Source organism: Grammomys surdaster, unplaced genomic scaffold (genome assembly GCF_004785775.1).
Source record: "Grammomys surdaster isolate TR1022 unplaced genomic scaffold, NIH_TR_1.0 167, whole genome shotgun sequence".
Taxonomy (NCBI): domain Eukaryota; kingdom Metazoa; phylum Chordata; class Mammalia; order Rodentia; family Muridae; genus Grammomys; species Grammomys surdaster.
The window spans coordinates 12993931-13008186 of NW_021604615.1; the positions used below are offsets into that span (position 1 = coordinate 12993931).

Genomic DNA, 14256 nt, shown 5'->3' on the forward strand with positions numbered 1-14256 from the left:
CGGAGAAAACAATTCCAGGGCCGTAGCCCTGGAATTACAATTACATAAATGTGAGGCGTTTAAGACTGTGAACTACTTCCAAGAACAGACTCCCGCAGTAAAGGCCTGCTCGTGTCACTGGGGTGAACGGAAGAGTGGAGAACCTGACTGTAAACCTTTCCTCTCAGTACACACACAGAACTAGTAGCTGCTTTGTGCTTCATGGCACCGGTACCGAGCCCAGCGTGTTCTAAAAGGAAAGAGCAAGATGAAGTGAGGTAGGGGTAGTAAACTTGTCTTCAGCTGGTGAATCTAAAGGTGCCGATTGGGAGGGAAATGTTGATAACAATAATACTTGTGGTTTTGATTGAATGTATAAAGAACATAATTTCACTTTGAAGAAATTTTGAAGATTGTTGAAAAATCATTTGTGGAATGTGAAACACATCATATTTTTCCCCAGTCATATTTTTAAAAATCGTAGACTGGTCAGAATGGAAGGCAGGAAACACCCATCAAGAGATCTAACGTCATCAAGGAACGTTTATGACGTTTTTGACAAGGAAACCTTATTCCAGCCCATATCTGTAACAAAAGAGAAAACAATTTCTCCAGCTTGTAAGATTCTTGTTCCTTCCATGGGGATCTTGTTACTGACGGGCTTCTATGGTAAATCAAGCTTTGTGTACTCGTCCCCAGGAAGGCAGCTCCAACAAGGAGCACCTTGGGTACATTTTTTTTAACAGTTTAAGTTGTGAAGCACTGTTGATCCGAGTAATAGAAACTTTTCATGTTGTTAGATATGCGTGGCAAGGTGCTTTTATGAAGAAACTCCACGATTTAATCATAAACTCAAAATGATTTTAATTATCAGAAAGACACATTATTTATTGATCCAGATCAGTTAAACTGGGGGAAATGTGAGGAGCTTAAGTAAGGGGTGGAATGCAAGAAGTTACTTCAACAAGAATTGCTAGGAACCACAGCAAGCTGCATTGACTGGTAACACTAGACTCTATAGCAAAGAACCTTGATTTACAAAAAAATCGGAGCAAATCTCGTGATGAATTTTAAAACGTAGCAGAAATTTCTATATATTTAAAAGCTATTCTCTTTGTATAGCAAATTCAATTCCAACCATGGGTATAAAATAAGGAACAAGAGTTGAACTTTTCTGGGAAGAAAAGGCAAACACCAACAGTGAGTGCAGTTAACCCTCGATATCCGTGACCTTCGTGTCTGTGGGTACAATCACACTAGACTTAAGTTACTTGAGGAATCTTCCATGATCAACTTGTACCCTCTTTTTTTGTGTTACTCCCTAGATAATACAACTTAACTTTGAGCGCAGTTGTTACATCATCTTGTGTATTATGCGTAAGCAACATAGGAACAGCTTAAACTACAGAGAAGGATTATGTAGGCTATGGGGCCACGCTGTCCCATCCTATGTAAAGGACTTGAGTATCCACGGACTTTGGTGTCCAGAGTGGATTATAGATCCAAGGTCCTATGCATCCTGAATGATGGAGAGTGTACAGAGAAGACATTGGGTGCCATGGGTGCTGTGGGTGGTGTGGTGGGTATGCTGACATGATTTTAAAGCCTTGGGAAGAAATGTGTTCAACAAACTGATGGGTGCCTTGTTTCTGAGAGGCTGTGTGCTTGCAGCAAGTATGAGTTACCCTGCCTTCCACAGGAGTCCTGCCAAGGGGAGATAAGATTGTTTACATCTCAGTTACCATCCTGAGTTCTCATCTCTTACTGTGCAGAAGGGAAACTTAAAATAGGAAAGGAAGCTGTTCAGATAAGAAAAAGCAATTTATTTGCTTTTCCATCTCCTAAATAAAAGTGAAGGTAAACCCAGCTACCCAGAGAACACAAAGAATAACTGCAGCTTAGTTCTTGATTAACTCTGAGGAAGATGTGAGCCCATGTGCATCCCCTTTTGTGGATAAAGAGAGAGATGTGCTGTTTAGACCATTCTCCATGTCAGATGCAGTCTTGATTGAAAACAAGGAAAGAAGCACCTCGTACATTATTAAACTCCTCTCCGGTGTCCCCAGTAGAATAAACATGTGGAAAGAATGTTTGTACTTGTATAGATTATCTTGAGGGCTTTTAAATATTTAATCTAAATAACACAATTATGTTTCACATTAACTTTTCCTTTTGGTTTATCATAAGCTTTTAAAGGTATTTACCGGTGCATGCATGCCAGTGAGGGGGTGGGAATGGGCACATTCCACTGCTGCACAGGAAGATCAGCCGACAGTGTGGTAGAGTTGGTTCTCCCCTTCCACGTTTATGTGTGTGCTGGGAATTGAACTCGGGTTGTCAGGCTTGTCTGACAAGCACTTTTACCTGCTGAGCCATCTCTCCAGTCCTCATCATAAGTCATAAAAAAAAGAAGTATTATACAACAGAAGCTGTTCCAGCTTTCCTAGTGTGGTCCATCTTGCAAGAAACAAGATCCCACCAGGCATGGTGGTGTGTGCCTTTAGTCCCAGCCCTAGAAATACAGAAGCAGGTATATCTCTGTGAGTCCAAGGCTAACCTAGTCTGTATGGTAAGTTTCAGGAAAGCTGGGACTACATAGTAAGAACCCCCTTCAAAGGCCAAGAAATATAATTGCAGGCAGTGTTGCTTCACAACCAAGCTAGTATTTGGTGTACATCAAACTTCATGATGTCGAGGCGATTTGGAAGATTCCTACCAGAGTCTTTAAAGGCCCAGAGTGAGAAACAAAATTCAGGACTAATCAGGAATTTGGGTTCTTTTCAGAAATTCTCTCCAAATTCTCCTTGCCTCTTGTTTTCAGGGCTTTTGACCCATATATGCCCCAGGCAAATCCATCATTCTGGGGAAGCCATGCTTAGAGTCTAGTCACATGAGGTAAGCTGTGTGTCTAGAAAGGTCACAGCGTTATTACCTGTTCTTATCTTGTAGTTTGTTTATTTCACTGGTCTGGTCCAAAATCTGCCTTTCCAGTTTGTTGGTAGAAATAGAGTGTTGGAGAAGCTGCAGCTCGAGTCTTGCGGTCTGGTTTAGTACCTGTGGATAACAAAGAGGATGACTGTCTGTCATCCTGATGGGTGTGATGTAATCTTGATGGGTGTGATATATGCCTTCACTCTTGCTTCTCATTAAAGTGATCAGAAAGCATATTACTCAGTAGCCCGACTGCCTTGTTTCAACATGTGGATTTTCTTGTCTTATACCATAAAAATGATCATAATTTTCCATCATAATTCTCCCTCGCTTTCCCCCCAAACACAGCCTTTCCCAACTCTTTTCTTCTAACAGCCAGCCAAGTCCAAGCAGTGCCGCTCATAGAAGTATGGGTGTGGGGCTATGCACTGCAGCACGGGAGACCCAGTGCCCACACGGTTTAAAGAAAGAAAATGATTCTACTTCCCAGCAGTTGTCAGCTGCCAGTAGCTCCTCAGTAAGGGAGGGGGCTTGGAGAGCTCCTCCCCAGTCGGGGCTTGGCAAACATTTTATGCCCATAAAAATTTTTTATGTCATAGAACACGCCCAACTGTATTGTCTTTTAAATCTCTTTGTAGTAAATAGTAAGTGACAAAATCCTATTGAGGTAAATAAGGTCAGGAAAACGCAGTTTCAAGACATACGTCACGTTTCTCCTTCTGTAATATTTTATCGTTTTATATAATGTAACAAACGGGGAGATTACATAAACATCTTCGGAATCAAAAATTATAGACAAATTTTTAAAACTGTCTCAGCCTGGCAAGATGGCTCTGCAAATAAAGGCACTTTCCACCAAGCCCTAAGCCCAGTGACCTAAGTTCTCTCCTGCAAATTGTCCTTTGACCTATATGCATGCACGTATACACGTGCGGACCAAATAAATCTAATAATTTTGTAAGTTTGTCAGATAATTTCCTTTTGCTCAGAAATATCTTTCTATCAGTGGACAAAGCGACAAAGTCACATGCTTCCTTGTGTAAAAGCTGAGGGCCAGCCTGCCATCTCCCAGCTTATACCCACTCGTTACCCCTCTTCGTTCTTCTGTTGTATTTTTCTTGTTCCTACTTTAAAGCCCTTCTGGCCAATTAGGGTATAATGAAATGTCAGTATCCAGTGGAAGCCAGCGCTGCCCATTGTGTGGCTCTGTGGTGCCTGGCTGCCTCCCAGCAGGAAGGACCAGCTACTCACATCCTTGTGTGGTGTCACTCAGGATGTGATATCACCTGTTAATGGAAGTCTGACTGGTTGCCCAGCAACCAGGGACCTTGAAAAAGAGTCATTGTTTGTGGGGGTCCTTGTCATCAGCACAGCTCTGGCCTGTCTCACCATGCAGGTGCCGGGCATGTCTGGTCCTTGTCAAGCCTGGCTGAGGTCATAGCAGAGCGCTTCTGGAAATGAGCAAAGGCTGGGAGAGCAGAGCCATCAGAATGGCTCTGGCCTCCGTTCTTTCTGTACAGACACTCAGTAGCAGTTTATTCTTTAAAGAACGAGACAGTCTGATGTCCTGAGCGTCCATGAGAATTGTAGGATGAGGACAGATTTGGAAAGAGGTAGAGAAACCTGCCTGATAGAGGATTAATATTTATGTGTACGAGGGGAGAGAGGATGGCGTACATGTGGAAGTGTGCACATGCCATGGCACACATGTGTAGTCAGGGGACACTGTTAGGGCTTGGTTCTCTTTTTCTGCCTCATTGAGCAGGATTTCCGCTTTCTTCTGCAGTGCTATTTGTTCTGGGCTAGTTAGGCTCCCCAATCATCTGGACAGTTCTGTGTCTGCCTCCCACATTGCTTTAGGAGCACTGGCCTTATGGCTAGGTACCACCACAGCCAGCCTTTTTTACATGGGTTCAGGGGATCAAGCTCGGGTCATCATGTTTGTGGCAAGCGGTTTTACCCTCTGAGCCTTCTCACTGGCCTTCACATCGCTTTTCTGAAGGGGATAAATCTTAAGGTTCTGTGTTAGCTGGTACTAAGTTGTGCCGGCCAGGTAGTAGCCGTAAGATCTCAGACTTCTGACTATGTATGGTGTTGAATAATGGCATTCTGACAGTCTAGAATTCTTTTGCATATAACCAGAAATGTTCATGTTTTAGTTTGAACCTATTCCATATCAGAATTCTTTTGCATATAACCAGAATTGTTCACGTTTTAGTCTGAACCTATTCTGCATCATCCATAAGTGAGCGATGGTTGCTGTCAACTGGATTGAGAGCCTAAATCAGCCTCTCCATGTCCTTCCTGGGGCTCACCCGAGTTGACGTGTTTATTTGGACCCTGCAGCTGTTTTCTCTCCATCCCTGGCCTGTTTTCCTGTTAGCCTCAGTCATAGGATGTCTAACTTCATAGTAGCACTTTTTAAATCCTGTGATCTTACACAGGATGTTACAAAGGTTTACATAGTTGTTCTGTGTCCTAACATTTTATTGCTTGTATCAGAAAAAAAAAAAAACCAAAAAAACAAAAAACAAGAAATGCTGCATTGTTCTTACTGGATGTGTTGGAACAGCATGATAGCCCAGAGTTACTGTCAAAAGCTGTGGAATGTCACTTAACCATTACTGTTTTATTTTATCAATTGGCTTGATACATGGACACATTGTTTTCTTTGTAACCTATTATATCTCTTCGTGTTAACATTTTCTAACAAGCAGGATAAATCTCGGTGCCTTGTGGACTGTAGAAAATGTGTGTTTCTTCATATTGTTCCTAAACGCCTGATGTTGCTGAAAGATGATAACCAAATACTTTCTTTACTCTGTTTTCCATAAAACTTTTTGATCTACTGTTTTCTCTATAAAAACAGGTTTTAGAGAGGCTCTGAAAGATCCTTGTCACTATGCTGGCATGGTCTCGGGCTTTAGAAGCTTGTGGTTTCACTTATATGAGACCTGTTGTCTTATGCTAAAATCTAGCAGTTGGTAGCTAAAGCAGCAGATGAGGTACTGAATATTGGGGTGTTTGATAATGTGGACCCTCTTGGTTTTAAAGGATTGATATAGCTCAGAACATGATAATACTAACTTCTGAAGCTTCCAAGAAGTATAATCAGGGCTCAGGAAGCTGACCTATAGAAAATTGAGCACCTGAGCAGACTCAGTCTCCCTTGGGTTTCTGAGCTCTGGATCACTCCCTGTCTGTGCCATTGCAGACTGCCACCCTATTCTGTCAGTACTTCCTCTGTGAATCCATTCCACAAACACCAATCTAGGGTTAGATTTAAGAAGCAAGTTTCCAGATCTCTGTTTCATGCTTTCTAGTTCTCCAATACACAATGCAGAACTTGAACATGAAGAATAATATCTAGAGTCTATAAGAGACCAATGAAGCAAAGGAAAAGAAAAATTTTTGGAGTAATAACTTGTGGATAACATGCAAACAGCTAGAAGGCCCCTGATAGAATAAATTAAACTTAGCCACAGTTGTGAAAATGCAAACCTGCTGGCTTCTCAAAGCCCTAACTGTCCTTTAACCCTGTGGTCCTGAAGCCAACCCCTTCCTCCACAGCTGGTGTCTGTAGCTTTCCATTATCCGACTACACAGCCAGCCACAGGCACGTGGTTTGTTAGCTGCTGTACCCAGGGGTTTCGTCTGTCACTTACTTGGGCTTCCACATCAGTCAGTTTCCGAGTTTGTGCCGCTGTCTGATTCAGCAAGCTGGTTCCAATCTCTATCATCACGGCCGTCTGGTTCTGCACCACGTTCTGTTGGATCTCCACCATCTCCTTCTTCATGTTGTCCTGGATGTAGTTCTCCAGCTAGGAAGGAGCGCATGATGGCCATCAGTGATATGGTTAGAAGCCTGGTTCCTAAATATTTGTCATTTGCCTTCTTATCTAAAACATTGTGTATTTACGGTTTAGTAAGGTGGCTCCGCAGCCAGAGGCACTAGCTCTGTTGCTTAACACTTGGCCTTTTGGACACTGATTTCCTTGAATGTAAAGTAGCATTTCCAGTAGGTCAATCAAATACCTCAAGGAGGAGACCATGCTTCTGCATCATTGTGGATGTGTGTTTGTTCTTGGCACTGCCCTGTCGGTGCATCTCCTACCCTCCACACAGTCTGGCTGGATAGCTAGCAGTTATTCCTTGCTGACTAGTATCCTTGGGTTGTTGAGCAGATTGACTCCAACAGTGTGACATGACCTAACACAGTCTGGTCATTCATGAAGGCACGAAGGTAAAGCCTCCACTACTGCAAAGCTGCAATAGCTGCATGCAGCAAGCAGTCTGCCCTCACATGCTGGCCTTTGCTGACCCCCACCATGCCTGTCCCAAGATCTTAGTATAGCATCCTTCCCAACGAATTCCTTTTCCCTCTGCTTTGGCTTTCGATAACTTGGAATAGACTGCCTACAGGATTACATGGGCAGCAGTTTGCATGTATGAGACAGGGTCACAGCCAAGTCACCCAGAACTTCATGCTTAGTTCCTCCCCACACCTAGCAAAGAGAATTTTTACAGAGATGTATTCTAGGAGTCTTGACCTAGGAAGATGCTGTGAACCTGTAGTTTGCATCTGTGCTCAGAAACAGCAGTTTACAAGCATAGTGTACATGGAGAACTCGGCTTCCCTTTTCTCATTCTGAAGCATGTAACTAAAGAGGGAGAAGAAACCCTCTAACTCCTCCTCCCTCCCCCCACCCCGCCTTTTCAAGCCACTAGGTCAAATGTGGCTGCCGCTATCAAGACATAGGAGAGGACTGTTTATAAATGAGTGTTTCAACCCAGGATACAATTTCAAATTAGAACTGGGGGACTTTTCTTTAAAAAGTCATAATTTTGAGAAATAAAATTTCTTCATTTCATTACTCTCTCTTTTTCTAAGCTTGAAGACAAATTCTAAAAGGTTGGGCAGGGATTGAGAGAGAAGGAGGAGGAGGGAGAGAGAACCGTGCACATGGATACGCGTAGGTAACAAATGTCTTTCCTTTTTATGACACTGACCCCCTTGTCAGTAACTTGAAATTTTCAGGGTGGAGAAAGTGACCCACAAACAGTAGCATCATGTGACCCATTTTGCAAAGAGGGATTGAAATTAGAGTTCTGAGAAGCCATGGGCTGCACAAAGAAGAATACTCTCTTCAGAATGGATGGTACAGCACAAGCCCTGCTGTAATGGTTAATGTCTGCTGATGGCTTGCCACATCTCGGCCACTCTAGTGTTTCCATGGGATCTGAATGACTACCTGAGGGCTAGAGCTGGCAAGCCCAGTGTGAACTTCTCCCTCAGGCTCCTACACACATTCCAGCCTTTTAACAGCTAGCAGTGATCCAGCTCAGAATCGGATGGAGCAGTCTGTCCTGTCCTGGGATTTGTGCTGCTTAAAAACAGACCACCATCTATCTCATGGTTGACAGCCATTCTGACCAACAAGAAAGCCGACAATTAGGGCAGAATGTCTAGTTTGGTGGTGAAGTGTTTGGCTAGCATGTGCAAGGCCCCGAATGCCATCCTCAGCACCATAAAAAGAAAAGAAAGCCCAGAATCAAAAATTATCAACACCAGCCATGTCTCAAAAAAGTGTCATGACAAAAGAATCTGCTTTTCCTCTCCAAGACTAGTGCTAATTTTGAGATGAGAAGGCTGCGGTTGTTGATAGGACAATGTGAAGACAGACATTTCCAAATGAAGGTATCCTGCCTTTCTACAAACCATGACATCTCAGAGAACCTGAGACTAACTCCAGACATGAAACTCTCAGCTGGTCTGTGTACACAGATAGACTTTGAAATCGGCCTGTCTCTAGACATGTAAAAATTCATTCTTTTCTAGTTGGTCACCCTGGGATGTCTTTTTGGTCAGTGACTCTTGTCTTTAACCCTGTGACTGTGACCTGGACATACAGAAATCTGCTCAGGAGGGCCATCCTGTCATCAGAAGTCAGCCCAAGGGAAGAGGGAGTGAATAGAGCTGTTCTGTCATGGACACCCTTTCTTGTCACCCCCTACTTGGCTGCTCTTCCCAACAACAGGCCCAAGGACCCCTGAGCCTCCTGGCAGAGGGGCACGGCTCTGATTCCATGTGGAAGGCGTCACATACTCTTGCTTTGCTTGGACCTTTGTCATCCGCTTCCCGTGATCATGTCGTAAAATGCTCTGTGGGCACAAGTCTCTGGAAAGACCCCTGTATATGTGGGAGAGGCTGGTGTGTTCTGGCTACATTCTCTGTGCACCTGAGAGAGGTCGGTCTGTGTTTGGATGTTCACGTCTAATGGTTAGAGCAACTCAGGGCTGCCGATCCTTCATTGCTCCTGTGGTCAGAATGCAGGGATCACACTGCAGCCTGTCGTGATTCTGTAGCTGGAGAACACGTTTGCTTAGTGTTGGAAATACACTCAGTAATGTCTGGCAACACAGCGAAGCTCAAGCTGTCCGAGTAAAGCACATTAACACATATCTGTGTGTGTGTACAATGTCAAGTATGTTCTCAGTTTTTTCATTACGCCCTCGGCCTTTTGAATGATCAGATTTGACAGGAAAAATAAATCTATTTGTGAGACAGCCATGCAGGCCCACTGTACATTAACTTGTCTCTCTGGCTAGCTTCTTTAATTTTTTGACTGAAAAAAAAAGTTATCTTGCATTTTGCCTGATAAAGGAAAACAGATGTGTTGTGCAGGGACTGCCTCCAGCCTCGGGGTCCGATGTGAGTCCCTTGGTAATGGCACATGCTAGATAGAACTGAGTGTCCCCGTCCCTTCACCAGGGTGCTTCTGTGCATCTGAAGAACCTTGTTTTCCTGGAAAATTAAAAACAATTTGAATACATTCCAGGTCACCATCTTCCTCTGTGAGCAAAATACTTCAACTGTCCCAACAAGTGAGAGAGAATGGGAAGAAAGGACTTTTCTGTTGCCTTTGTTTTGTGACAGGGTCTCTTGTAGTCAAGCCTGGCCTAAAACTCTTGATCCTCCTGTCTCAGCCTACCAAGTCTTCGATTACTGATGAGCTCTATCATGCCCGGCCAGTTCTTTTTTTCTTTGTACCTCTGTCTCCCTCCTCCTCCCCTCCCCCTTCTTCTTTGGACCCTAAGGCAGCACCTGCCTTCTCACCCACCACCCCTGCCTTCAGAATGAGGGAAACTAAATGCAAATTTGATCCCTCTGAGGCTTACATTGTTTCCTGACTTTAGCTGAAAATGAATCTCCATTCTTTCACCTGGTAATAATCAGTACTGACAGTCTGCAGCCTCTTCGACCTCTGTGTTAGTCTGGCTTTTGTGACTGTGACAGAGCACCAGAACTTGGGTTCTTTGGAGAAAAAAAAAAAAGTGGTGCAGTTGGGTTCAGTGGAGTGGGTCAGCAGGAGAGCCTTGCCTAGCATGTGTAAGGCCCTGGGCTCACTTAGCTCCCAGATTGGGAAACTCAAAGCCTAAAGAGCAGGATGGACAGTTTCCCTGGCAACGTCATAGCACAGGTTATCACAGCGAGAGCCCATGGGACAGGGAAAGGTCAAATCTTAAGGCAGAAACCAGAAAGACCAGGAGGGGACAGTCTTGCTCTTTCATAACAACGCTCTTGGAAGGTCTCACCAGGGTCCCAGGAGAACTCCTTTAATCCCTTCCTAGTGCAGTGACCCTCCCTTCCCCCAGTGACCTATGGCTAGACTCCCAAATGATAGGTCCCACAATTTCCCAAAAACTGTGACACAGGGGACAAAGCTTCCACTACACCAACCCTTGGGAGACCCATGCAAAGCAAACCCATACCAGAGCAGTCTCCAGCTGTGTGTGCATGTGATCTCCCTGCTACATTGTGTTTGCAGATTTTAGAGTAGCAATAACAGCACATTAAGAAAATAACTTCTTGGGGTTGGAGAGATGGCTCAGTAGTTAAGAGCATTGAGTGCTCTTCCAGAGGTCCTGAGTTCAATTCCCAGCAACCACATGGTGGCTCACAACCATCTATCATAAGATCTGATGCCCTCTTCTGGCACACAGGGGTACATGCAGGTAGGGTGCTCATATACATAAAATAAATAAATCTTAAAAAAAAAAAAAAAAAGAAACTAACTTCTTCTGGTCAAGAGAATGGAATCTCTGGCCTGGGTAGTGACCTGGAACCTTCCAGTTGGGCTGAGTCAATAACCTGGCCAAAGTACTATCCCTAGGAGAGCAGGCTCACCTTAGGCCATTCTAAAGAGACAGGAGAAGTAATTTGCCCTTTAAGGAGATGCTGTGTTTTTCTATCCCAGAATTCCCATCCTTAATCACTCTCTTACAGGGTACAGCCATAGCATGATGCTCCGGGAACCTGCCAACTTTTCTGAATTACTCAGAAGACAGTAACTTTCCCTTTTCTCTATGCTAATCATGTCTCCCACAAAGCTCTGGGATCCCTTCTCTTTACAGTTCCTCTATGCAGCTGCTTGTACCATGTACCTGACCTCCATGCTGGCTTACATGGTGTAGCTTTTTTCCTTTGCTCCTCCATTCTCTTCTAAGTAACTGCTGAGATTTATAGCTTCCCTATACTGGAATGATTTTCTCTTAAACTCTGTCTTTAAGCTTCCATTGGAGTCCATTCTTAATTTCATTCATTAATAAGACTAAGAGCCCCAAGAAGGGGTCTGGATCTATTCTGAGTTACAAGGCTGCTCAAAACCTCCCAACAACTGAGCCCCTCTCCCTCTGTGCCCCTAAGTTCCTCCTCTGTGCTCCTGCAGCAAGGATGCAGTCTAAGCATTCTCACTTTTTTTTAAAATGCCAATTAATTTATTTTTAAAGCCACCACTAGAAGTGAACATTCACGTTCCTTTCGGATACTAGACTTGTAACCATTTCCATATTCACCCTACAAACAACACAAACATTTGTGCTTAGAATTAGCCTGGAAATTTGTGTTCAAGATTATTAAATGCAGGGATGCTGTGTAGGGATGACTTTTGACCTAATGTTCTCTAGTCTTTGTCCTGGGGAAACTCTGAGGCATCATTTGAGGTCTCCAGATAGAGAACTGGCAGGGCCTGGGCCCGCCCCCTTTGGAGCACAGCTTTGTTGGTTTTGGTTTTCAAGTCTCCAGCTTTTGCTGCCTAAGCATCTGTGTTCTCAGCAGTGCTGCGGGAAGATGCTGAGATGAAAGGGGATGGGGCAGGAGGCTCGTGCTTCGGAGAAACCTTCGTCTTCCATGTATGGGGGGGTCCCATAGACAGAGGCATGTCACCATGGCTTATAGGTCATGTTCTGCTGTCCCCAGAGCTCGGAACCAAGTGTCTTTCTGATTACTGCTTGTAGACACCATCTCACATTATGACCTAGGAGCACACACATCAGAGCAAATTGCCCACCTCTGTTCTCCAGTTTTGCCTCCTTTGCATAGCCAGTGTAAATTAGCTTAATCCAGAAGGATTAAGCTTAATCCAGAAGCAACTGGCCACTTGCCATGGCCATGGGAGCCCAGTTCATGTAGGGCCTTCCAAGAGCACTCTAATACCAACTGTTCTCCCTTCTGTCAGTTTTACTTTTGGTTGCTTAATCTGAATGGCTTTCTGTTATCCAATGCAAGTTCTAGACAAACTAGCCTCTCTGCTCCCTTCATAAGTACAAAGAGACAAACTGTCATTCATCTTGGTGACACACACATCCCACCTCAACCCCCGCACATCAAGATACCACAGGTGGAATTGCAGGCCTTGGTTGGCAGCTCCTGAGATGATACAGTTTAGCTGAGTCTGTGTTCCTGTGTAGCGCACACTGTCAGGTCAGCCCAGCTTGTCCTTGAGTCTCTATGACTGCTCTTTTACTGGGTTGTCAGGGTACCTTTACATAGGCCCACACCCCTTTGCTGCTGTGTCTGTCCTATCATTGCTTCCAAATCTAGAAAGGAAGTGTGTGGCTGCCCTTAAAGCCTCCCATCATTTCCTCCTGATACCATCCATGGCTTTCCCCTCAGCAGCTGCCACTCAGAGTGTATGCAGGTTTAATGAAGCTTTGTAGAGTGGGATAGGCATTTTATTTAGCACAAGATATCATTCTATTGAAAGCGTCTTCTAGAGAGCACATGGGATATCTATATATATATATAGATATATATATATATGTGTGTGTGTGTGTGTGTGTGTGTGTGTGTGTGTATCCATTACTTGGTAGAGCACAGGCCCATTTGACCTTACAGAGACCATACATCATGAAATAAAATGTGGTAGAGCTCCCGAGACCAACCCACCATTTGCTAAGCAGAGTAAGACAATACTGCAGCAGCAGAATGCGTCTTAGCTTTTTTTTTTTTTTCTCTCAGTGGATTCTCACATTCTTAGCTTGGGTTTCCCCAGAATCAGAGTCTGAGACCCAGACAGGCATACAGGAAGTTTATTTAGGAAGTAGTCCCAGAGAGTGGCCATGGAGGATGGTCAAGGAAGGCAGCAAGGAGGGGTGGCCAGTTCAAACATGCAGACTCTGTTGGATACCACACTGGTGGCTTGTGAGATCCCCAGAAGACCTGGGGAGCCCTGAGAACTGTCCTTTAGTGAGCACTGGTGGCCCTGTAGCCACCCATGCCTTGGGCTGTAATCACCAAGAAGAGTCAGCCATGGCTCTAGAGGAGGGCCCACATTGAGGCCAGACTCTGGGATTGGCCCCAAGGATTGAAAGTGGTCCCCAGAAGTATGCCCTATGAAGGCAGAGTGGTAATATTAGGGCTCTTTCCATAAGGGGAAATTGGAGCTCAGAAACCTTAAATATCTCTTCCAGTGTCCCTCAGACCAGAACCTATAAGCTCACAGAACAATCTGGGTGGGGTTTTGAGCTATTCAAATGTGGCCTTTGATTATAGCCCCAGGCCAGCAATTTGTGTGGTGGCTGTGTGGGAGAGCAACAGCAAATCTGAAAATGACCATGAAAGAGGGTGAGAATGCAGACCGGAAATGCCAGCTGAAGTCCCTACAAGGGGACAGCAGACATGACCTTGTTGAAGCTGGAGCAGCCAAAGAATGGAGGAGACATTCCTTCTAACCTCTGCTTCCACAGGCTTCCTTCATGCATCTGTCACTATGGAAGTTAACTAGCTCGTCCTTCTTATTAAAGGCAAGGTGAGCCCAGGGGTGTAGGTCGGCTTAAGAAGTCTCACAGTGTACCCTGCTGTGTGCTGCCACTGTGGACAGATGCCAGCCAAGCCCTCTGCATCTTTAGTTCCTCTTTCTAGTAGAAATTCAAAGTTGCAGAGAATTCCAATGGAAAGGCATTTGAGCTGATGTTGGAAGCTGCTAAAAATTAAACAGGGTTAGTTTACATGAAGAGTGAGTAGTGCTCCCAACATCCCTTTAACTATGAGGGTGTGTACCTGCT

The 14256-nt window shown here is 44.5% G+C and overlaps 2 protein-coding genes across 2 annotated transcripts in view; one reads left to right on the forward strand and one right to left on the reverse strand.

The window, feature by feature from the left end:
- Nucleotides 1–14256, forward strand: part of Mcph1 (microcephalin 1) — a 197190-nt gene that overhangs the window by 106741 nt on the left and 76193 nt on the right. The gene's annotated exons all lie outside the window — the stretch shown is intronic.
- Angpt2 (angiopoietin 2) overlaps nt 1–14256 on the reverse strand; it is a 48737-nt gene that overhangs the window by 16265 nt on the left and 18216 nt on the right. The window contains exons 2-3 of the mRNA XM_028766341.1: nt 6576–6731; nt 2912–3033 (exon numbers count right to left, since the gene is read on the reverse strand). Of these exons, the coding sequence (XP_028622174.1) occupies nt 2912–3033; nt 6576–6731 (278 nt within the window). The remainder of the gene's footprint in view (nt 1–2911; nt 3034–6575; nt 6732–14256) is intronic.